At 47.3% G+C, this 24,125-nt stretch overlaps 5 protein-coding genes across 5 annotated transcripts; 3 read left to right on the forward strand and 2 right to left on the reverse strand.

The window, feature by feature from the left end:
* Positions 1-637: 637 nt before the first annotated feature.
* Positions 638-6,812, forward strand: dnajc1 (DnaJ (Hsp40) homolog, subfamily C, member 1). The gene is made up of 12 exons (XM_060059123.1): positions 638-929; positions 1,411-1,512; positions 1,881-1,927; positions 2,036-2,201; positions 2,792-2,865; positions 2,967-3,060; positions 3,194-3,284; positions 3,499-3,656; positions 4,268-4,387; positions 4,806-4,854; positions 5,031-5,647; positions 6,151-6,812. The coding sequence occupies exons 1-12, from the start codon at positions 774-776 to the stop codon at positions 6,217-6,219; spliced, it is 1,743 nt and encodes a 580-aa protein (XP_059915106.1). The 5' UTR covers positions 638-773; the 3' UTR covers positions 6,220-6,812.
* On the reverse strand, positions 6,779-13,061 carry riok1 (RIO kinase 1 (yeast)). Its single transcript, XM_060059125.1, has 17 exons — positions 12,920-13,061; positions 12,254-12,482; positions 12,072-12,162; positions 11,906-11,975; positions 11,713-11,755; positions 11,459-11,551; positions 11,258-11,370; positions 11,042-11,122; positions 10,866-10,952; positions 10,524-10,661; positions 10,011-10,114; positions 9,075-9,181; positions 8,629-8,694; positions 8,435-8,545; positions 8,137-8,190; positions 7,817-7,930; positions 6,779-7,533 (listed from the first exon to the last, which is right to left on the reverse strand). The coding sequence occupies exons 1-17, from the start codon at positions 12,979-12,981 to the stop codon at positions 7,432-7,434; spliced, it is 1,665 nt and encodes a 554-aa protein (XP_059915108.1). The 5' UTR covers positions 12,982-13,061; the 3' UTR covers positions 6,779-7,431.
* A 67-nt stretch (positions 13,062-13,128) lies between these two features.
* On the forward strand, positions 13,129-14,295 carry lyrm4 (LYR motif containing 4). The gene is made up of 3 exons (XM_060059127.1): positions 13,129-13,269; positions 13,467-13,587; positions 13,830-14,295. Exons 1-3 carry the CDS (start codon positions 13,184-13,186, stop codon positions 13,890-13,892), a joined length of 270 nt encoding a protein of 89 aa, XP_059915110.1. The 5' UTR covers positions 13,129-13,183; the 3' UTR covers positions 13,893-14,295.
* Positions 14,296-14,393: 98 nt separating this feature from the next.
* On the forward strand, positions 14,394-19,214 carry rpp40 (ribonuclease P/MRP 40 subunit). The gene is made up of 9 exons (XM_060059126.1): positions 14,394-14,619; positions 15,005-15,149; positions 15,311-15,379; positions 15,778-15,873; positions 16,355-16,480; positions 16,637-16,832; positions 17,252-17,386; positions 17,593-17,816; positions 18,667-19,214. Exons 1-8 carry the CDS (start codon positions 14,440-14,442, stop codon positions 17,789-17,791), a joined length of 1,146 nt encoding a protein of 381 aa, XP_059915109.1. The 5' UTR covers positions 14,394-14,439; the 3' UTR covers positions 17,792-17,816; positions 18,667-19,214.
* Positions 18,031-23,819, reverse strand: cdyl (chromodomain protein, Y-like). Its single transcript, XM_060059122.1, has 7 exons — positions 23,579-23,819; positions 22,053-22,878; positions 21,415-21,668; positions 21,054-21,226; positions 19,895-20,105; positions 19,215-19,358; positions 18,031-18,798 (listed from the first exon to the last, which is right to left on the reverse strand). The coding sequence occupies exons 1-7, from the start codon at positions 23,600-23,602 to the stop codon at positions 18,640-18,642; spliced, it is 1,791 nt and encodes a 596-aa protein (XP_059915105.1). The 5' UTR covers positions 23,603-23,819; the 3' UTR covers positions 18,031-18,639.
* Positions 23,820-24,125: the final 306 nt, after the last annotated feature.

Below are 24,125 nucleotides of genomic sequence, written 5' to 3' on the forward strand. Positions count from 1 at the left end.
AAGTTTCCAGATGTATTTGTCATGTACACAGTTTTACAGCTACCATCTGAATAGAAATAGTTGTGAAACATTTCATCGTATTAAACAATTATCTAATTAAACAATAAGATACAAAGAAAATAATAACAATACAATTATATGGCATACTGTAGGAAACAAAGTATAAACGCATCAAAATGAAATAATGGTATGACGTTCTCCATTACAATATACAAGAAAGAAAATGTAAGCACCATTTATAAAGACGCCAAATAGGGTTTTAGGCATAAGAATGTCCGACAAAGGTCATGATACCTTTTCAAATTGAGCTCGCCTCTGCACAAAAGTACCATAAGAACGACTTCCTCCTCCTATGTCCTTACTGACATCTAGTGGTGAAAAGTAAGTTCAGCGGTGCTTCTCGTAGTTTATGTGCGTTCATTCCAGTTAACTGCCAACGGATTTGTGGCGTGTGCTTCCATCAACGCTACAGACTCAGAGTTGAGCACACATCCCGCCAAGACAAATATATTAGTTACAGGTTTTTTGAAAATATGCCGGAAATAAATTAGCATTCCACAGTGCAGTAATTTACCTAGCAGCGTTATAGTAGGATGGCTATACTTTTATTTTGAAAGCAGTGCCCACAGCTCCCGGAAGTGTTCGAGTAGTGCGTGTCGCTGGCTGCTGTATACATCCACGGTGTGTAGTATAGTAGTGGACTGGACTGCCGGCCGGGTCTGGACAAGCATTCACTAAACAGTCTTTATGTGGCCGTGACTCAACGATCAACCATGTTCTTATTCCCGCCCGGTCGATCGCTACTCTTTTTATCGTGTGTTTTTTATAGTGTTTTATCTCCTGTGGCTTCGTGGGACACCGACCTAGAGCTCTTTGATCTGGTGGAAGAAATCCCACAGACCTTCTACCAGTTCCTCTCCGTGGACAAGGTAGGGTCCTAGTCAGTGTGCCGCGGAATGGCCGCCCTACATTGGTGTCTCTGTAGCCGGGTCATATTAAAGATTTAAGTTACTCCATCGGTCCAACATTCCCGTTACGCGGGCTACGGCGTTGAATAAACAGCAGAGTACAGTGCGTCTCTGCTGTGCATTCGGCTATAGGATAGCCTATGCCACGCACGCTAAACCCGGCGCACGTCCGCAGACAGCTGTTGGCTTACCGTGGCACTGGCACGTATGGATCATAATTAATAGGGCCTGATGTTTCATATTAAACCATTAATCCATTAGTTAACAGATTGAAAAAAGATTAACGATTGACATATTTCCGACACCATACATTTCCGCTTCTCATAAATATGACTCGGAGGTAATATGCAGGTGTTAATTGGCCTTGGTTGATCTGTGTCTCTCTCTGTCTCCCCTTTATTGCGCTCTCTCTTTCTCCCTCCCTCCCTCTGGGTTACCGTAGGATGCCACGCCGGTGGAAATCAAGAAGGCCTACCGGCGTCTCACGCTCACCCTCCATCCAGATAAGAACAAGGATGAGAACGCAGAGAGCCAGTTCAGACAAGTAGGAGTTGTCTCCCATCACCACACACACACACACACACACACACACACACACACACACACACACACACACACACACACACACACACACACACACACACACACACACACACACACACACACCCCTCTTCAGTATACTCATGGCTCCCTATACACTTACCGTGCCATGCTGTGTCTTTTATTAACGTGTACCCTGTCTCCATGGGAACACTGGTGTGTGTTTGGTCCTGCAGTTATTACTTTTGGCATTATGTTCTGTGTGTTTGTTTTGGTTGTGTGTGTTTGGTTGTGTAGTGTTTACTGTCTGTTTGCTTCCTGAGGAGCGTGTGGGTGTGTTGACTTAGTTATGTTTGTTTGTTTTCCTGTCAGCTGGTGGGAATCTATGAAGTCCTGAAGGATGAGGAGAGGAGAATGCGGTAAGACACACACACACACACACACACACACACACACACACACACACAGGCCTCCCCCGGTGTGTGTGGTACCCAGGGGTCTGACTGGATCATGTGACGTGGCTCCAGGTACGATGACATCCTGGTGAACGGCTTGCCGGACTGGAAGCACCCCTTCACCCTGTACCGCCGGGTGAGGAAGATGAGCAACGCAGAGCTGGGCTTCCTCCTCTTCCTCATCCTCACCGTTGGACACTACGCCATCATCTGGTCCGTCTACCTGGAGAAACAGCTGGTAAGCCCCCCCCCCCTTTTTTAATTAAACTACTAAGAACACACCCCCTTTAAATAAACAGCAGATAACCACACCCCCTTTTGATTGAACAGGCTGTTAACCCCACACTTTTTATATCAAACAGAAAACACCCCATTTCATCAACTGCTGATGACCCCTCCCCCTCTTAATTAATCATGATAACCCCACCCCTTTAATTAAACAGCTTTTGTAAAGTTAACCAAACTTCAAACTTTGTACCTTTTTGTTATGCGCCTTGATGCTTTCCCCTTTTTGCATGGGGTTGCAGTCCCCTAAACTCACAGGCAAAATAATCTGGGTTCCATTCCCAATGTCTGTAGTCCTACCTATAGGCATCCTTGAGCAAGATGTCCCTCCCCCCTAACTTATCATTAAAGCATTTATCGGTAATCTAGTTTACCGTTAGACGGTACGCATCAATTCCATTCAAGGATCTGAATACGTAAACAGTCCCACAATTGGTTTTAAGCTTGGCTTGGAAAGGATGGAGCTTCTGTTGTTTGCCAGTAGGCGGTCGAGATTGAGCCAAAGTCCCCGGTGCATCTGTTACATATGACTGTTTTGTTCAGGATGAAATGCTGAGCAATAAGAGGAAGAAGGAGAAGAAGAAAAAGACGAACTCCAAGCCGTGTGAGGAGCCCAGGTGCGTTAACGTCCGACCTTTTGACCATTGACTAGCGTCTATCATGTGATGTCGCGGTGTTGTCATAGCTCATGGGGCTCTTTCTGATTTGCCGTCTGCAGGGATCAGGACCGCCCCAATTGGCAGGACATCCTTCCTCTGAAGCTCAGCATCTGGCTCTACCTATCAATCAAATCACTGCCCCAGACCATCCAGGTCAACCTCCCACTTACTGTCTGTCTTTGAGTGTCTGTTGGTTTGTCTCACTGTATGTTCAATGCCTTTCTTGATAACTGACTGACTGACTGACTGACTGACTGATCACCTGCTGTGTATGTGTGTTTGGTAGGAAGTGAAGCAGTACTACGAAGACCACAAAGAGATGAAGATGAGAGCGAAGCAGGAGGAGGAGGAGATGGCTGAGCAAGAGTCTGCTCCTCGTAAGACACCGGCGATTCACTTGTACATTGCTTTTAGATTCACTCCTTCATCCCTTTGGATTCACTCCTTCATCAGCCAATCACCAGAACCCCACAGCAAAAACAAAAAGTTCATTGAGAGCACTATATTCTATTCGGGAAAGTTTTGAACGTGTGTTTGCTCTGGAACGAATCTGTCCCGGCCATTGACACGACACGACCTCCCTTCCTGTAGGGGAGAAGCGTCCCAAGGTGAAGAAGGTGAAGGTGGAGTTCCCGGTGTACGAGGCCCCGGCGGCGGACGGCCTGTACCAGGTGTGCCCCACGGCCTCCATCCAGGAGGTGGAGGACCAGCTGGACGACTGGCTGGACAACCGCAAGAGCAAGAAAAAGGTACCAGTCACCCCTGGTCCAAAACTGATGGTCCAAAACTGATGGTCCAAAACTGATGGTCCAAAACTGATGGTCCAAAACTGATGGTCCAAAACTGATGGTCCAAAACTGATGGTCCAAAACTGATGGTCCAAAACTGATGGACCAAAACTGATGGTCCAAGGTGTGTGTGTGTGTGTGTGTGTGTGTGTGTGTGTGTGTGTGTGTGTGTGTGTGTGTGTGTGTGTGTGTGTGTGTGTGTGTGTGTGTGTGTGTGTGTGTGTGTGTGTGTGTGTGTGTGTGTGTGTGTGTGTGTGTGTGATGCTGAAGAAGGGGGGGGGGGGAAGTAAGTGGATCCTTAGTGATTCCAAGCCCTCCACCCCAGTAGCTTCCATGGGGGCATTGAAAGACTTTGTTGGTCATTGTCAGAGCAATAAAACTAAAAGGACCATGTCAAATATTTCTATTTGTTGAATGGGATTCAGGTGTACATGAGACATTGTGAAGGGGCTGTGGGGGTACATAAGACAAAACGGTTGGGAAATTGCTAAATAATAAAATACTGCTGTAATGGCAATTTATGCTGAAGTAAGTTATCAATTTTTGTGTGTGTGTGTGTTTTTGTGTGTCAGGCTCCAGAGTGGTCCGACGAGGACATCAGCCTCCTCAGCAGGAACATGGTGAAGTTCCCTGGAGGAACGCCCGGTCGCTGGGAGAAGATCGCCCACGAGCTGGGAAGATCCGTCGCTGATGTGAGGAGACCGTGTTGATCTAGACGCCCGCCGTACTAGCAGGGCTGCAGCTCCGCTACTCCTTAGTCTGATCGTGAAGTTATAATGGTTAAGACGAGCCACATTCACTTTAAGACGAGCCACATTCACTTTAAGACGAGCCACATTCACTTTAAGACGAGCCACATTCACTTTAAGACGAGCCACATTCACTTTAAGACGAGCCACATTCACTTTAAGACGAGCCACATTCACTTTAAGACGAGCCACGTTCACTTAAGACGAGCAAAATTCACTTTAAGATGAGCAACATTCACTTAAGACAAGCCACGTTCACTTGCAGACAAGAGGATCACGTTCACTAGCGTTAAGTATCGTTAATCCGAGATGTGGGTTTGCTTGGTGTGATAATCCTAGGTTGTGTTCGCTTTCTCTCCAGGTGACCACAAAAGTAAAGCAAGTCAAAGACTGTGTGACCAACACTACAGGTAAAATAAATGTTGATCATAATAATAATGAAAACCTTAAATGTTACTTTTTGTGGGAAATTCCCCAACTATTACAATGAGTGCACATTTGGAGCTAAATCTAAATCTCTACCTGCCTATTGGCTAACCACACTGACTCTGTGATGTCCCTCATGGTCACCGCTCGTTGTCCCCAGGGCTGGTGAAGCTGTCGGAGCTGAAGAGCGGCCAGTCCTCCAAGGCGACCACTGCTGGCTGTGTGGCAGACAGCATAATGACCCAGCGGGATGCCCCGCCCACCACCAGCCCCGCCCCCAAACCCAGCCCCAAACCCGCCCCCAGCCCCAAACCCGCCCCCACCCCCAAACCCGCCCCCACCATCAAACCCACCCCCACCATCAAACCCACCCCCACCATCAAACCCACCCCCACCATCAAACCCACCCCCACCCCCACCGCCTCCGCCGTGACCCCACCTCAGGGAGAGGAGGAGGGGGAGCAGGAGGGACAGGTCCTCAGGAGGAGGTCCAAAAAGGCTGGAGGAGGAGGAGGAGGAGGTGGAGGAGGCACGAACGGGGAGTCGAGGGTGAAGTCAAGGCGGCAGCGGGACTTTGACCCGACGGCCGTGGATGAGGAGGAGGAGGAGGAGAAGCAGCAGAAGCGGGAGGAGGCGCAGCAGGAGCCCGAGGAGCAGAAGGAGAGCGTGTGGACGCAGAACCAGCAGAAGCTCCTGGAGACCGCCCTGCAGCAGATCCCCCGCGGCGCCGCCGAGCGCTGGGACCGCATCGCCAAGATGGTGCCGGGCAAGACCAAGGTGAGCGGACCCGTCTCCATGACAACCGGCCACCAAACCACAAGTATCGGCCCGTCGATTTGCTCAACATGAGCGTGTGATGGACACGCTCATTTTGTGCCTAATAGAAACACTTTTGTGTCAAAATAAATAAATAATGTTTGATTATTTTGACAATCGAATGTTTTAACGTAGATGGACACAAAAGCGTTCCTTACACACTTTAACGTGATGCTAGGTTGACAAGTTTGGTGGTGCCAACTGCCAACCTAGGATCACGTCAAAGTGTGTTGCGGACATGTTTGTGTCTAGCTACGTTAAAGCTGTTATGTTCAACATAAAGTTTGTCAACCACCTAGATTTGTTTTTAAGAATGAGGGAAAAAGGTATGTTTAAATGAATACCTACCTTTGACACCAACGTGTGGATGAGGATTTCGGTAGTCGGAGGTTTTATTGCTTATGATGAATGACCATAAAAATATATCGCAATGTTCCAACTGCCGTTTGTGGCTCCGCCCCCAGGAGGAGTGTATGATCCGCTACAAACTGTTAGCGGAGCTGGTCCAGAAGAGGAAGCAGGCCAAGAGCTGACTCCGTTTCACCATCTGAGCGCCTTGCCCCTACCTGCCACGCCCCTCCCCTCCCCGACATCTACAGCCAATCAAATATCATGGATTACCTCTGTGAGCTAATCAGAAAGCTGGAAAACCTCTCTTTAGCCCAGAGGCTTATGGGTAGTTTCTGTATGAAACCTTTCACAGGTTGGTGGGGGGAGGGTAGTTGCTGGAACTATTTTTTATTTTAGCTGATCTAATTAATGTCCATCCTAACCCCCACAGGTGTTTTTTTATTTTTTAGTCTATACTAATTTGGTCAGCTCCGTTAATGAAATATTCAAAGTATTGGACAATAGTTTTGTTTTATGCCCAATTCGATCATGGAAGATAAGAATTATGTATAACCGCCCACATTTGACATCAGAGGAAAATGGTCTAATTACATCCAAGCTTAATGTGCCTTAGCCCCGCCCCTGCCCCTCACTCAAAGTACGTTGTTCAGCATTCGTCGTCTCTCGGGAACACGGCCATCAGTGACACTAGCTCAACCATTGTTATTTCTTTCATAAATATCTTGTTACAACTGCAAATGGTTTATTATGAATAAAACAGTATTTATTTCCTTGAGTTTGTCATGTTGTTCATCTGTTGCCGATGAAACAGTCTGCCCTGCTTGTCATCTGTGTAGGGTTTGCAGCAGACAGGTGGGACAGGTGCAGAGAAAATACTGCATAGAACTTCCGGCAAGGTATTTACTGTTTAGCAGACACCTTTAACCAATCCCACTCAACTGCCTACATTTACTAATTATGGTTTGAGTTGATTATGGATTTATTTAACAACCATACTATCTTAAATTAAGTGATCAGGGAACCATATAACAAATTCATTTTCAAACTGGAATCCACATTGGATAAAAATCCATGTCACAATTTAAGTGTTTAAAAAGATTCACCTCTTAGCCTGGCTTTCATCATCATAAACTAATGTTTGGTTTATTTTTGTGAAAATCCCAGACTTGCCGGTTGAATATTAAACAACCATACTATTACACGTATGGGTTACATCTTCCAGAATGTTCTGATAAGTCTCAGACTCCAGTGACATCTTGTGTGGTTGGACCAGTGGCTGGAGATCTGTTAAAAAGGTTGCCGGTTCAACTCTCCCCTGAACTAGCATTGGAGGCTGGTCCCTGGAGTACAAAGTCAGACTGAGGTGATCCCAACCCGGGCAGGCTCGGTTCCCTCTACTTGTTCTTGGACGTTTTCTCCTTCCGTTTCTTCACGTGTTTCGGCGTTTTGCTTTTCCTCTTCTCCCTCTGAGCTTCTTTGATGTTCTTCTTTCGTTCCTAGAGGAGGAGAGGACAGCTATGAAGACATCCCTGTGTTTGTTGGTTGGCTAAACAAAGAGTGCCTGGGATCCAACAACAGGCACTCTATTTTAGGAGTGCCTAAACTTTATTTATATTCAAAGTTTAATTGGCATTTCTTTAAAAAACTACAAAAATCAAATATACTATAACGCTGTACCTTGAAGTTACATACAATTCATTTTTTTGCATTTTTTTTAATGACCTAGGAGTCGACATTACAACACATGGATTGGTAATGGACAAGTTACATTTGACCTACCTTCTTATCCACCGAGGATTCCTCTTGTTTCTCTCCTTTCTCTTCCTCATCTCCGTCTTCCTCTTCTTCAGAGCTGCCCTCCGAGCTGCTGCTCTCCTCCAGCAGTGCCGGAACCTAGAACCGGAAACCGACGCGACTCTAGCGTTAACACTTCCTGCTCTGATGGTTCGCCTAGCCCACTAGCACCCCAAATAATAGCTCAAATCTAAACCACGATCCCAATTTAACGTGAAAATGCAATCTCCTAAAGTCAGGTAAATCGTAACGTCAATGATTCACAAAGCAATAAGAAATGTCCCTTGAGAACAGGGTACACTGACCTTTTGAACTCCAGACAGGTCCTTCCTCAGCCCCATTACGGTTTGGTAAAGAACCTGCGGAAAACATAGTCAGCGTTACTTGAGCCGCCTCTACATTAGTAGAGAAAAAATAAAAAAAATATTTTATACAAACGTAACTAAGTGTTACGCAGGGCCAGTACACAAAACAAACAATAGTACAAGATCATATCAATATACGATAAGGCGAATAAAAAAACAGGGGGAAAAAAAGCGAAACTGTAAAAACAAACAAGCAGTGAGTTATGAGGTATGAGTGGCGTGTAAACCGCATCCTCACGTTGTCGTTCTGGGCGTGCATCGCGGCGTCCTCCTCCTTCATGGCCGCCACGTCACGCTCGTAGTGGTTCACCTCCGTCAGCGTCCGGGGGATGTAGGCCTTCTTGAACACCTGGGGGTAAGGTCAGAGGTTAAGCTTACTGTATGGGGGCTTTTACTTTGACAGCTGGTACTGTGAGAGATGTGTGAACGCACCTCTTCGTCGACCCGATCTTGGTCCGAGCGCTCCTGCACCGTTCTGTCTGAGGAGATGTCCATGGCCTACACAAACACAGACACAAACACACACACACACACAGACACACATCTCAGCTTTATTATTCAACCAAACCCTGCATAAATACAATCTTAACTTTACTAAAACTGTGCCTAAATACACAACCTCTGCTTTAATAAAAGTCAGCTTAAACAACGTCTATTCTTTTCATTCTCTATTTGGTTAGAGACTGCTACTCGTTGGATATACAATGACAACTAACGTAACTTTTTAAGGACATCACACATTGTTTGCCACTTAAACTCATAAAATATATGATATTCTATTCTTTCCAAAGTGCAGCCTGAAGACCCACGAGCTGGGACCCCCGGGCTAGGACCTGCGCCCCAGATGAGCTGCTGGTCGCCCCACCCGCTCCACCTACCCGCTCCAGGTACTCGTTGATGTTGTCGCTGTTGATGGAGGGGTCGGTGATGAACTCAAACAGCTCTCTGATGGTCATCACGGCCACGCCGCGCTTCAGGAAGAAGTCTGGGGGGGGGACAGGGGATCAACGGTCAGCCTCCAGGGACCTCATCGCCTAGAGAAACTAATGGATTAATGTTTATAGGGATGGTGTCTTTAACCCTGACTAGTGTCACACATGCATGTCAAGTGGCATTTCCATCTGAATAGTGTTGCAGCTTAAAGGTTGTATCAGCGATTCTGGTTGCCCTGACTTCCGTTGCGAGACTCCAAACAAACAGAGCCAGCTAGCCCCTCCCTCCCCCTTGTTTTGAAAATGATCATGGACGCGCAGTTTCATGAACGTGCATGACCATGAACGCGCAACACATACGACAATCGAAGGGTCGCATAGCCCAGGCACGAGCGTGAAACACCACAACACCCACCCCTTGCCTGTGATTGGTTAGAACACTGTTTATTTTGATTTTGAGGTGTTGGTAGTACCATTTGTTCTTATGTGCGATCTCGGAGGCTGCCTAGAGAGACTCGTTTTTTTGACAGCCTGCTTATGGGACGGGCAGCTAGCGGATCGTGAGGAAAAAGCAGATGAATGTGATACTTAATGTTTCAATCAGAATCGCTGATACAACCTTTAAGGCCACTAAATATATGCAGGCTTTCTGTTCTGCTGTGGGTAGTCTGAGGAGAGCCGTGTGTGAGGAAAAGACAGTGAGGAATGTGTGCTGACACCGGCTATGTAAACCCCATTTCAGAACAGTGCTTTGATTCCCTGCAAATAAACAGAGTGGTTTCCTTCAGTGGTGAGAGCCCCTGGTGTGTAGTAGGATGGCATACAAGAACTGTCAGCTACGTGTGCACGGTGTGTGAGTGAGTGTGAGTGCGTGCCCGCTACCGTTGATGTTGCTGCAGTCCTTGCGGAGGAACTCCAGGGCGTGGGGGTGGTCGTGCTCCACTGACTGGGACACGTCGATGATGACTGCGTCGCCGTTGTTGTACCTGAGCGACCAACACGGCTGTTAGATACACAACACAACCTTCTGGAAGGATTCCCGTCCGTGTTCGGTGTCCCCGGAGGTTACGGGTCGGTGGTAAACGGACCCTGAATGCATCTGTAGTAACTACAGAACTACAGATGTCTGAAGCTGCAGAGATGTCGCATAATCGCTGTCTTATATGGAATAATGGAAGAATAATAATAATGGAAACTAATACGCTAGCTGGATTAACCATATTTTTGGGTTCTGCTGACAAAGGAAACCAGAATTGTTCACGCTAATGGGGATCTTCCCCATTTTCCCTTTTGAAGCAGATTTATTTAATTGCAAAGATATGCAATAAGATTGCATATAAGATGATCAAGGAGTGGTACAAACGTAGTGTGACTAATACCGCTGAAGACACTCACAGTATGTTGAACTCGCTGAGGTCGGCGTGGACCAGGCGGGCCTCCTGGTACATCTTCCTCATGTGCTCGATGACCTGCAGGTACAGTTCGCACGCCTTGGAATCGGACAGTGCCGCGTTCTTCAGCAGAGGAGCTGGCCTGGAACCACAGATATGGACCCGGTCAACAAATCTTCACTGGCGCACTTCCCAATTTTCCCAACACTTCCCAAATCAGATTACTTTATTGAAACCAGGGGGAAATGGATTGATAGAACAATGTTAATTGGCCCTCTGATGCAAACAAGCAGAACACTGATTGGCCATTCAATTAACGAGCAGAACACTGTCCAGGGGTCCTTACATGTCTTCCTTGCCGATGAAGGTCATGAGGAGGACATGACTCCGGAGCATCAGAGGTTCTGGACTGGGTATCCCAGCTGTCTGCAGCCTAAAACCCAGAGGCCAAAGGTTACATCAAATCCTCTGGAGGAATCCTCCTGCCCAGCTTCCTGCGAGCCAGATGTTCACCTAGTTCACCTGAGGAGGTTCCTCATCTCCTTCTCGGCCCACGTGCGCACCATCTTCCTGGGGTTGCCTTTGCAGTAACCATGGCGAAACCTGCAAAAAGCACAGAGGCAGCACTGAAGATGGCCTGTGCAGCTGCGCGTGTGAGTGTGAGTGTGAGTGTGTGTGTGTGTGTGTGTGTGTGTGTGTGAAAGAGGTTAACAGACCATGCTGAGGACGTCTCTGTACCTGAACTCTCCGCTGACGTATTTGTCGCGGTCCTTGAACAGTAAGATGGACGTCTTGTAGATCTTGATCGCTCTGTTCTCTCCAGCGGCTGTGGTGGCGTGGTACACGTTGGCCTGGTTGTTAAATCACAACATCCCAGTTGAGAGAGACACACAGACCGACAGACAGACATATAGAGTGTGTGTGTGTGTGTGATTTCACCTCTTTCCCTGTGCTGATACACCCGTTGATCTCAGAGATGATTCCACGACTGAGCATCTTGAAGAGGATCATCCTTGTTCTGGGATCCAAAACCTGCAGAAGGAGAAGTTTCAATATAAAAGTCCTCCTCTAGAATGTTAATCTGAAACATGAAACATTGCCAACTGGAAGCATCGTGGCCTCAACAATTCTATTTGACTCTTGACTAAAAGTGTGAATGACACTATGAATGTTATTATTATCAGGTGGTTTACCTGTTCAACTGTAGCCCGGTCCGACTTGTCTTTCACTCGGAACCTAGAAAGCAACAGATTAAGACGGATGCGGTTGCTACAAGAGTAAACAGTCTTTGTTTGTCATTTAGGAGGAAAACATTACTCTAAATGCTCAGAAAATTGTATCTTGGCTCCTCGGATAATGTTGGTAATGATAGGGAATCAAACGTACGTGTCAGAATCCCTCTGTTTCTGCATTGTCGTCACTTTGTTGATCACCGAGTCGGCATAGTTTAGTTTATCTACCCGGAATAAAGAATGTAAGAAAGACAATCATCAAACTGTTGCTGGTTTTGTGAACCAGCAGAACAAAGTGAAACAAGGTGAGGAGAATGTACCCAGATTGATCTTGTGTTCAAATTTCCTCAAAGCTTTATCGGTGGGCGTGGACAACTTGAGCGCCTTGTTCGAAGAATTCTGCTTATTTGACTGTGAACAGTAAATGTAAATATCGTTTAGCATTTAACGGTAGATCAAGGTGATATAAGGTATGCATGAGTAAAGCACTTTCATCTCCTACCTGGGAGTTGAGGCCTGGTCGGTTCATGCTGTTGTAGCGTTTGGTAATGTCTGACCCCTTCCAATCCCACTCGTCGTCATCATCTTCTTCATCATCATATTCATATTCATAGTCCTCATACTCCTCTCCTTCAACCAGACCGGTTGGTGGAGGTTCAAGCGACAGACTGTTGACCTGGGTTTCTACCACATGTACGGCCGGTGGAGTAACCTCAACGGCATCGGCGGGACTGAACCACAAGGACATTTTTCATGTCAAACAGATCGAACATTACGTTAAATAACACACAGTACAGTCAGTCACGCAGGGCTACCCAAAGCAACACAACATTTAACTCCATGTTGTTGCCGGGTAGCCATGACAACCCCTGACCATTCTTGACATATAGATATTGTCGTACAGTATAATCATCACACACATCATTTTTGTTCATTGAACAAATTATTTGTGTTCCTACTTTCATATTAACGTGACATGGGGAAAGTCGAAGTAGGGCTGACATAAATGTTAGTGAAACTCAACTGAAGTGAGTTGAGCCTAGGATGTTGTAGTAGGCCTATAATATATATATCTGTATATAATGGCACATTCTATGTGGATTGTAAACAGTAGCATCATCCGCACGTAATAAGGCATACCGACAGCAAATAATGGACCAACACTCACGTGTCTGAATCTTCTGCATCGTCGAATTGTCCCTCGACAACATTGGCACGAAGAGAAGTCATTATCTCCAAAATCACAACCTTTATTAGATTCAATAAATACTTTATCAGTTGTGATGGTATTCACAATAACCCCACACAACCTCGTGTGCTAGGGTTAGGGATGTACTTCCGGGTTCAATGTTTTTCTACGGTGGCCGCTATAGGGCATGTTACATCACCAAAAATCTGACCAGAAATAAGAAACGAAGACGAAGCGGTCAGCATGGCGTCCTCCAGCCGAACTCAGGTTATTGCGTTGTACCGAATGTTGATCAAAGAGAGCAGCAAGTTCCCTTCTTACAACTTCAGGTATTTACTTTATAATGTATGTGTGCTGCCAAAATGAGCGTGATGTTAAATGGGTTTCCTACAGCTGTCTTCTTACCTCGAGTATCAGAACAGTGACGAAATAAATGTGCAATACGCAGGTCGTAAAGGGGCTTTCATGGTCAATCGGCGATCTATCCATAATATAAAATCGTGTCTTCACGTCTCTGTTCCCACAGAAACTACGCTCTCCGCCGGATAAAGGATGGTTTCAGGGAGAATAAGCATGTGGACAACCCTAAAAGTATGGACCAGCTTCTGACCAGGGCTAGAGAGAGCCTGGCTCTGATCAAGAGACAGGTGGGTTACAAGATAATATTTAATCGTTAATAGCTGTACAAGTAAAGTTAGAAAGTAATAAATTGAGTCATTCAGTTGAGTCACTGAGTACAAATTAGTGAAAGCTTTAGAGACAATCTCACTCTCAAGGACATTTAACCGCAATCCATCAATCTATAACCGTTTGAAATATAAACCTAAGCATGTCATAGCTGAACAGGGATGAGTTCATGAGTTTGCGTTTATATGTGTTTGCACTGCAGGTGTCTGTCGGTCAGATGTACAGCAGCCAGAGGACCATAGTGGAGGGACTTGGAGCTCGGTGAAGTCTGGACATCACCGGCCTCACTGACAATCTGGAGTCTACGATGCAATACGAGTCTATTATGCTATTCGACCCATGATATAGGAGTTTTTGCAACCGTCCAATAGTCCAAATAAGTCTCTTTTGCACAACTGAGCTTTAATTCCAGTGTTATAACGGTATGCACTCAAAATAAACTTAGTTCAGTTAGCCTCTGACTCACAGCCATACAGTCTTATTAAATTGTTAAAGCTGAATATCTGAGTGGTACAGGTTTGGAGTGGCACTGATCCAACATATTGGTGTATATCAACAGTTGTATTTTTGGACCAGAAGGTTAAATGCAAAATGTAACTGATGTGAAGCGGAATCTGTCAGTTCGTGAAATGTGATTAATTGTGAATAAAACTGTTACAATAATCAGACGATTCGAAGTATTTGGATTTATTCAAATTTTTGCTGTCAAGTGTAAATATATCGGGTCATTTCTTTTAAGTCCGTCAATTTAGCATTGGAGACCCTTGTTTTGAAAAGGGGTGAACCGGAAGTATAATGTTGTTGATGACTTGATGCGCGAACTTCATGTGCAACTTCAACACGCTGGGCACACATGTTTAAAAATACTCTTCAAAATGTTTAAACAGTTAGAAAAGACACCGAGGACCGTGTTAGCATGTGAAAGATCACACTTGGATCATGAAAAGGCGAGACTCGGCACACACGTAGAACAACACTTCTTTAACCACAAGGTGAGACATGAACTGATGTGTGTATGCCCCGATTAAATCATATTAATGAGTCCTACTTAGGTTGACTGATGCATAAGGAAATTAAATGTTTGAACTCACGTGCGAAATTCCCTCATCAGCAGCCAAATGGGTCAGTTTTAGACGACCCCCTGAATGGTAGTTAAAAAAATTCCAATTTGGCTGCTGATGCTGAATAGGATTTTACAATTAGTGTTTGATAATTGAATAGCAGACCATCGAAGTCTACCGTCCACGAAATAGATTGATCAAAATAACAAACACTTGTAAAATGCCTCCTGTCGCACTGCGCCATGTGAACAACCTCACTCCAATATTGTCTTGTTCTTCAGAATTGTGATGTCTCCCTTCCTTGTCTCCGGTCCAGGTATCTCTTTTAGTCCCGGGGTGTGACCGGCTCCCTGCTGAGCTCGACGCTGCTCTGAACAGCATGAGGTCATTCCTCCTGGTTCGAAACCTGCCTCTATCCCAGCTGCTGGACAAAGAATTCCTCGAGAAGGCTGTTTACAAAGGTTGGCCAAACGTAAACCACCTCACGTGAGGCATAAAGTCAAACACACAAAGTCGGTCTGTGCTAATATGCTGTGTTGCTACAGAGTACGTGTGTCAGTATGGACATGAGCATTGTTACTGTATGCGTTGGAAGATGATTTACTGTTGACCATCTTTACAGGTTCAACGTATGGTCTATCTTACCAGACCAGAATAGATGAGGACAACTGTTTCGCTCTTCTACCAAATGGTATGGATGCCTGATCAATAACATTATAATGAGTATTACACCAGCAGAGTACCAACCTGAGTAGTAGCATTATAATCACATAACAGTCTTAATAGCACAGCATTATAATATCTTTATAACATGGTAACATTATTAACAACATATAAGTTTAGTTAACATTGCTATTGTTATGCTGATGTTTATTAATAGTTGTATTACACATGTTTCCAAAACGCAATTAATTATGTAAGTGTTATTAGGACATTACATAAGTTAATATACTACGTTTATATGTTCAGTTTGATATTGAACTACAAAGCACTGAGAAATAATTAGTTAATATTCAACCAAAAGTGTGGTGTTCCCCCAAGCACATCTGTGTGTCACTGATTCATGACCGGACCGTTCTGGTTCTGCAGGGAAGCTGGTCCTGTCAGTGGACAAAGACACATACGAGACCCTGGGTCTGGAGGGGAAACCATCGCAGTACCAGCGCAGGCCAGCCGGGAGATACGGTATGAGGGGGTCTCTCACTCTCTGGACCTCAGAGAAGCTCTTCGTGGCGAGGGGAACCAGAAGACTAGCGGTCAGGATGGGACTGCTCAGAGCTGGTAGTTCAGGCAGGCGTCGGGTCTATGACCGGCGTTGCTGTCATGGTGATCGTAATGGAGGGCAGGATTGCCTAGTGGTTAAGTTTTAACAACTGAAAGGCACTATTCAAGTCTGTTATATTTGTATAGCCCTAACTATAGCAGCCAGTGAGCCACTACCAGTGGAGAGTAGCGGGTCAATCCCTAGTGTCCAGAGCCTGACCTGAATGCATCCTTGAGCAAGATGCACTAATCCCACCGGCTTCTCAAAAACATGTTTCTGACTTCACTTTAAGTCTCTTTGGATAAAAGCATTTTACTAAATATATTGTACATGTGTTTTTTATTAGAAGTATTGATGTCACAATACAGCCAATGTAAAGTGTGTGTGTGTTTGTGTGTGTAGTTGTGAGTGTGGACCTGAAGGATCGGACCATGTCCCCAGGTGGTAAGGGTCACCAGCGTGTTCTGAAGGCCCTGACGGAACACAACCCTCTCAGCTGTGACCTCCTGCTGAGTCAGCATCTCCCAGGTATACACACCTCACGTGCACTAGCATCTCCAAGGTAAACGCACCTCACGGGCACTAGCATCTCCCAGGTACACACACCTCACGTGCAGTTTTAGCGTTTTGAAATGTGACATTTGGGGATGGTCTCGCTCATATTACGTTTTGTCGCCTCAACAGGTGACGAAAGCCCCGCCCTCCAGAGCCTGCTGTCCAATCACAAGCTCTCAGAACACAGACCTCGGGTCAGCACCCACGTGATGACATCATTACCATGCCCCACTCTGGTGACCTCTGACCTCCAGGGGGAGCAGCAGTCATGTGACCCTCAGAGCTTCCTGGAGTGGCTGGGGGCCGTGGACGCGGGAGTCACGTTGTAGGTCCCCATTCTATCAACGCCATTGTTACCGACAACTGATGGTCAGGGGGAGCTAGTGCTGTATGCTACGCTAGGAGGGGCCCAAGTTCAGGCCCAAGTAGGGATGTATCGTTTTAAACAAGGTTCCCAGGAGAAATGAATGTCCATTCAAAGTTCATGGTCTTTCACCTTCAGATATAATATCGTGAAATCTGTTAAAGTTGTTGACATGTTTGCAGTTCTTGACCTTTCCAAGACATTTTCCAATTAAAGTCCAACGTAAAGCTAGACAACAACTTTACTGACACAATGTCATCTTAACCTTGTAAAAAACTTGTCAATTTATTGTCACTACACAGTTGTTTCATATATCCAAGTTATGGGTTGTAAACGATTGATAAAGATTGCGTCCACCGTTTTGTTTGCCTGTGTCCCAGTGAGGACGAGAGCGGCGGCTACCTGTCCACCTATGAGTGTCCCCAGCCCCAGACGGTGGTGGACTCCGCGGTGCGGTGCTCAGTCACCGGACTACTCCTCCCTGAAGACATCTACCACCTGCTGGACGTCCTCCGGTAAGCCGGCTCCCTTCCCTGGTACCCTGACAGAGGCCAGTGTTCGCCCTCCCCTGAAAACATCTGTGTTCTCAGAAGCATGACAGCACCGTGCAATCATAGCATGGGTGGTCAGGAATAAGTGTTTAGGTTCCAACGCCCTCCTTAAATGTTCTAACTAGCTCTCAGTTTTAGGTTTCTAACCTCATGTTCTCCGTCACTCCCAGGCGCTCTGTGCTAGAACCCAAGCTAGCACCATGGCTAGCTCTGACGGTGCACGGCTTCCAGGACAGCCCCGTCTCCTGGGGGACCGCCGAGCACGGCTTCCTGAGCGGAGGGGAGAACTTCTACACCCTGGTCCTCTTCCAGAACCTGGACTACTGGATCTGCATGGCCACCGGCTCGCATGACACCTGTCCGCCCTGACGGTCCCACCCCCCAACACTGCAAGGTTGGTCTTTATTTGAACCGGAGATCCGGCTCTTCTGGGGCTGCCTGTTTGGCAGTTAGAGAAAGTATGATTTTTTTTATCATTTATCGTCGAAGTAAATGTGGGTTAGTGACGATTTATTAGCTATGATTTTAGCCTTTTTGTTAGAAGTGGAGTTAATGTGTTTTCAGACCTTTTTCCCAAAATTTATTTGAATCAAAAAGGACCACAAGTATCACAACGGATCCACTCGGACCAGAATTTATTAACAAAAATAACTGTACACGGTTGCAATACGGATAGGAAATTATTAATAATCCTAAAATAATTATAGAATACAGATATTGGAATGACAATGCTGTGTAGACCAACATTCATTCCAGAGTGGAGCTAATGTTGTGCGTCCAAAAGACACTTGGGACACAGACAATCTGTTCTTCTGACAGGTGAAAACACCTGTATGGTCCATTTGAAACCCCGCCCCCTGCACAAAACTTGTGTTCTAGGCATTTTGATTCGCTGTCGTCTTGTATTTCCCATAAGGCCGTGCTGTTTTTCTTTTAGAGGGCGTCAGTAACCAGGTTCTCCCTCACAACCTATTGGCCAATCAGAATGTTGGCTTGTCTCTCTCCCGCCCCTTTGTCTATAGCCAGCTTCAGAGGGGGTTGTTTGAAACGTGAAAAGCGTCACTTTTAAATGGTGTGCTATATGGCTGCGGAACGTCAACGGTCTCTCCGAACAGCAGAGTCATTGTTAGCCGTGTTGTGTGAAACAGTTGGCCCCCTACTGGAGGCTTTTCACATGGCGGGAGGAGGAGGAGGAGGAGTGGCAGTCGCCATGACCACTAAAGCTGGTCTAGTTTCTTCTGCAGGTACTTGAGGATGGAGTCTGTGCCCTGTGACGAGCCCCACACCCTCTTCAGAGCTTCGCACTCCCGCTCGTTGGCTTGCTCCAGGGCACTTCGGTTGGTGCTGCGCATCAGCGCCTTGGACTCCCGCAGCACCTGGGGGTCAGGGGTCAGATGAAGGGTATAGCTGATGATGAACGCGGACATGACCTTTAGAACGGGCCCCAGTTTACCACCAAGTGTGATGTTGATTAGGGACATCAAATGTGTCCGCCCAGATGTACGGTGGATACATTGTGGACTTCCAGTTGGTACAGTCCACTGGGAAGGCTGCTCTAGCCATCATACAGCTGGGCGGACATTAACACCCGTGACGTCACAAGTGGTGGTATACTAGAGGGCCCTTTAATTCAAACATTTATGTTGATGGTTTATTTAAAACTTACTGTATGATTTGTAAAAATGTATACCGGTATATCTTTTTCTTTTGTAAGTGAACCATTTTGACCATTGAGTCGAATAAAAACAGACAAGTCAAAAAAAATAAAAAGCATCAGCGTGTCTTCACTTACGAGGGAGTTGACGGAGACGAGCTCTTTGATGCGTAGCATGACCTCCTGGCTGAAGGTGCCGGGCCAGAGCACCTGGGACACCAGCCCCTTGGCACACGCCTCCTGGGCGGTCAGCTTCCTCCCGCTGAGCAGCATCTCGTTGGCCTGGAGGGGGGACAGGAGCACAACGTGTAGCATGAGCATGGGAGAGACGCAACCAAAGCTTCGGCCTGCGACAGTGCAAGATGGAAGGGGAACCGTCAGGCTTGACTAGTGCTGACTGTATGGCTTCACACAGGCATCTGGGGAAATCTTAACTCTGCAACATCACGGCCATTTCCGTGAAAAATATGTGCAGTCTTTGCACCACTGACTGAATTAGACTTGGAAGAGCACAGAACATAGTATTAACGTTAGCCTCGGACGATAAGGAACCTCCGGAAAAAGATGTATTGGGATACAGCCGTAAAGACAACGGGAAACAACATTTTCCCGTATTATGTCCTCTGAAACAGGCTCTGAATGACAATCTTTGTTATAGTTTACCGCAAGCCGTGAAAAAAACATTTAAACAGAAAAAATGCTCAACACACGCGGGGGAAGGCTTAACGTTAAATGCGAGCATTGCTCTACACCAGCCGACCACAAGGTAGAACCTGGTCCGTTGGGTCACGTGACCCCGCCACAGGTGGAGGTCGTACCGAGGCCACGCCCATGATGCGCGGGAAGGTGAAGGAGGAGCAGGTGTCTGGCGTCTGGCCGTAGACGGTGTAGGGCGTCTGGAACCAGGCCTTCTCGTTGGCCCACACCACGTCGCACAGCGGCAGGAGCGCGGCGCCCAGGCCCACGGCGGGACCGTTCACCGCCACCACGATGGGCTTCTTGAACTGGATGAAGGTGTCCACAAACGCTCTGCCCACGGGGAGGGGCGGGAGGGAAACGGTTAGCTATAGCGGCACACACCCCAGCCTGCTCAGTGCTCACAGGAAGTGACCCCAGCCAATTGTTTACACAAGGACGCAAGCTAACCTACCAGCGAACTGGTGGCAGTCAACACAGGCCACACTTATGAACAGGCTGAACGGGCCAACCGTAAACCGGTAAGAGTGGAACGCAAAGGATAATAGATTCAAAACAGCATGCATATTTTAGAGGGCCCCTATTATACCAAGTGTTAGTGTGATTAGCCATTACAAGCTACTGTCTTAATCCAGTCCCCAGGGTAGGCTGGTTGACTGATATAATACATCTGGGTGGACATGCCTAGCCTGGCTCCGCCCGCCTAAGTACTTCTGCTCAATTTGAATTTCCCTTCAGTACTGGGTCTGCGGTATGCGAGTGGGTTTTCTCCGTCAAAATTGTCTGCGTCCGATCAGCGAACAGAGGGAGTGGCTGAGAACAATGACGTTAAAGTCCGCTCTCGTTGACGGACATCCTCACTCACGGTGTTTGGTTTGTTTACAGCGTGCGCGCAACGTGATTCCCGGCCAAACGTTAGAGATTGGTTATGGCAGATCCAGAGTGGCACTGGGCAGATCCAATAGTTTTTAACTTCAACAGACACCCGCCTTCAAGAGAGTTAACGTTTGTCAATTGAGTAGATCCAATACAAATGAAAGTAAGTACAAGAGTCTGGTAGGACCAGGCTAGGACATGCCCAGTTAGCATGTTAAATGGCAGGGCAGATTTTTGGATGGCTAATCAAATTCAGACCTGGTGGCAAGTCAGGGGCCCTTTAAATGAGAACCACTTCGGTCATAGACACGAAAAGCACACTCTCAATGGTACATGGCTGTTCCCCGTCCCCTCACCATGAAAGCCGATAAACCGCACCCCTTATCCACTCCATCTGTCTCGTACCTGATGGTTTCGGCCATCTTTACGCTCTCCTTCTTCCTGTCATCGGTGAGTCGCCTGATGAAGTACAGGAAGTCCAGGCCGTAGCAGAAGGTGTTGCCGACCGCGCCTAGCAACACCAGCTTGCTGTCGTCCGATGCTGCCGTTGCCATGGCGCTCTGGATCTCCTTCATCACCTGTTTGAAAGGAATAAAGCGAGAACAAATCAATCCTTAATTCATTGTTCTACGGTGGTTGCTGCGGTAGTGTTTGATCGTCAGTACAGTGCTAGCTACAGTAAAGAGTCCATCCTAAATCTCTAAACACACTGTCCCAGAGCGGTAGCCATGGGAACAAGCGACAGAGCAGAGCACAACACACGTACGTCGGGGTTGAGGGTGTTGTTCTCGGTCTTGGTGGAGAGCAGGATGTGGGTGAAGCCGTCCTGCTTGCGGACCACGATGTCGCGGTAGCGGTAGGCGCTCTCCGTCTGCCGCACGCTGTAGCGGAGACGCTTGTCGAAGGCGTGGCGCTCCTCCACCCGCCGCTTCCCCGTGGACGCGCTGGCCACGCCCACCGTGGCGCTCTGTGACCCAGCCAATCCGCTGGCCGACGACGCCTCCATGAGGGCTGAGGAACCTGGGGACACGGACCAGAAAGACGAGGCTGCATAAAGGATCAGACTGGACCAGCGGTCGCTCCCGGCTGGCGGAAGGAGGCAGCGGCAGCTCTCGGTTCCTCCCGAGGTAAAATACATCCAAATCAGTCGATTTTCCAACCCTGATTTCACCAAACTTGCTGGGGCTGCTTCCACACACCCACACCTTAACCCTAATCACGTTTTGCCCGTCATATCAAAGTCGCAATGATTACTAGTTAGTTGGCTTGTGGGATGAATCGCCAGTCTGTCGGCAGATACAGAGCCTTTTTTTTAAACTACAGTATATATTTTTTAGACCAAATACCTTGAAATATCTTTATCTTATAAATGAGCAGAATGGAGACCCGACGTGAGCGGCTGACCTGTTCCGTTGTGGGAGCGCATGGCGGCAGGAGTGATGGAGACCTGGGAGGACGGCAGGAGGCTCTGGGGATGGCCCCGCGGCCGGCTGCCCATGCGGGCCCTCTCCTCCCCGGGCCTCAGCGGCAGGACGCCCACCGGCTTCACTAAAAGGGCCACCTCGGGCGGCACCAGGTGGGCCTCCTGGGAGCCGGCCTCCAGGCTGTGGGCCCCCTCGCTGAGGGACTCCTCTGCGTCCACGCGGCTGTTCATGGGGCTCCGGGGCACCAGGATCTTGATGCCCGTCTTGGACAGGTCCACCCCTGGGCGTCGGCCGCCGGGGTTCAGGACCGGGGACTGGGAGGGCGACGTCAGGGGCCCCGGCTCCCTGCAGTCCAGCCCCTGGCGGCTGTGTCTAGAGGCAGCCAGCAGCAGGGGGCTGCTAGGCTTCACGCTAACAGTGTCCGATGCTAACAAGCTGCTGCAGTGGGCCGAGGCCCCGCTAGGAAGCTGGGGCTGGCTGGGGAAGTGTTTGCGGGCGTTGGTGGCCGAGCCCTTGCTAGTGGCGGTAGCGCCGTTGCTAGCAGGGGAGTGGCCTGTAAGAGGGGTGTGGCTCATGAGAGGGGCTTGGCCGGTGGCCGGGTGGGGTGTAGTCCGGGTGGATCTGAGCAGAGGGCTGTCTTTGTGATTGGCTAGTTGCTGACGGTTGAACTCCTGGATGTAGACTAGGCAGGCGGACAGGTGAGTCTCTGGCTCCCAGGTGTCCTCCTCTGTACCATAGCCTCGCCATCGCACCAGGTACTCCGTCTTCCCCTTCTTGTTCCTCCTCTTGTCCACGATATGCTCCACCTGGGCAAATGACAGCGAACATCTGGTCACATATTCATACAATATCGCTGTTGTATCCATCCACGCCCGAGCTCTAATGCACCTGACAAATGTGCCTGTAAGCCTAGTGTTTCTCATACGGTTGGTTCAAGAGATTCAGCCAAGGACACTTGCCACTAAAGTTACCATGAATGATCGATAAATATTGATCACCCATACAACCTGGTAATATTCTAGACCAGTTCATACGAGAATAAAGAGGGTTGACTAACAAAATCAGACAGCTACCCGTTGGAAACACTTAATCGATCGAAATTATCGAATCAGGACTGGTGACAGGGAATATATAAGACTAATCAAGTGTGAAATCGCGTGATGCAAATTAGTTGATGGGGACCGATTTTCTGATCCACTTTCCAATTAATATATACACTCGCAAACCCCCAAATCATACTCACTTTATAAACTATAATCAAAAGACAGCCCTGAAGTCTACAAAGTCAGTGGGTCTAGATTGACACCACGAGGCGTCCAAACTATACTTTATTCCTGCTTAAGAAATTAGCAACATTAGCTATTGTAACCCAAGCAATACCTTCTCTAGACGAAATTATTCAGATAAATGACTCCTTCCAAGACCTGATCAATCATTTTGTATAGGGACCGGCGGGGCATCAAGCGCACGTCCAAGAGTGTAAATGTAGACTTCAGATAGCATTACCTCATATAGCTCTTCCGTAGCCATCGCGGAGGATCCTTCACTTTTCAGTCACCCACTGTGGGGCACCGACCTACCTAATCCCTCGGTGTCCTGTTGTTGTTGGAGTGGCTTTAAAATGATGAAATTCAGATGAAATTTCCTCTACGTGCTGTGGGGTGATGGGGACCGCTAGCCTGTTAGCAGCGCGGAGCTCGATACAGCTTCACTGCAACTTTATCGTCAAGTTGGTAAACTTCCGGTTGGGGCAAACAAACAAAAAAAACGACCAATTGGCCTATCAATGGCTGAAGCTAGTTGACTGAACTACTAGCAGCCAAACACTTACCTTTGACAAAATATTTTTGGACGGAAATAGTCAAATGTATGTAATACTTCTTAAAATAAATCCCAGCGTTATATAAAGACATACGTTTCAGCTATTTCTTCCTATTACATGTGTCATGGCTGTTACATGTCCAATAAAAAATAATTTCCGTACCCTGATTTCATGCTGATTCTCCTACTAGATAGATTAGAATGTATAGTTAATCAAACTAATTTTGTTTGT

The sequence above is a fragment of the Gadus macrocephalus genome, chromosome 8 (genome assembly GCF_031168955.1).
Source record: "Gadus macrocephalus chromosome 8, ASM3116895v1".
In the NCBI taxonomy this organism is placed as follows: domain Eukaryota; kingdom Metazoa; phylum Chordata; class Actinopteri; order Gadiformes; family Gadidae; genus Gadus; species Gadus macrocephalus.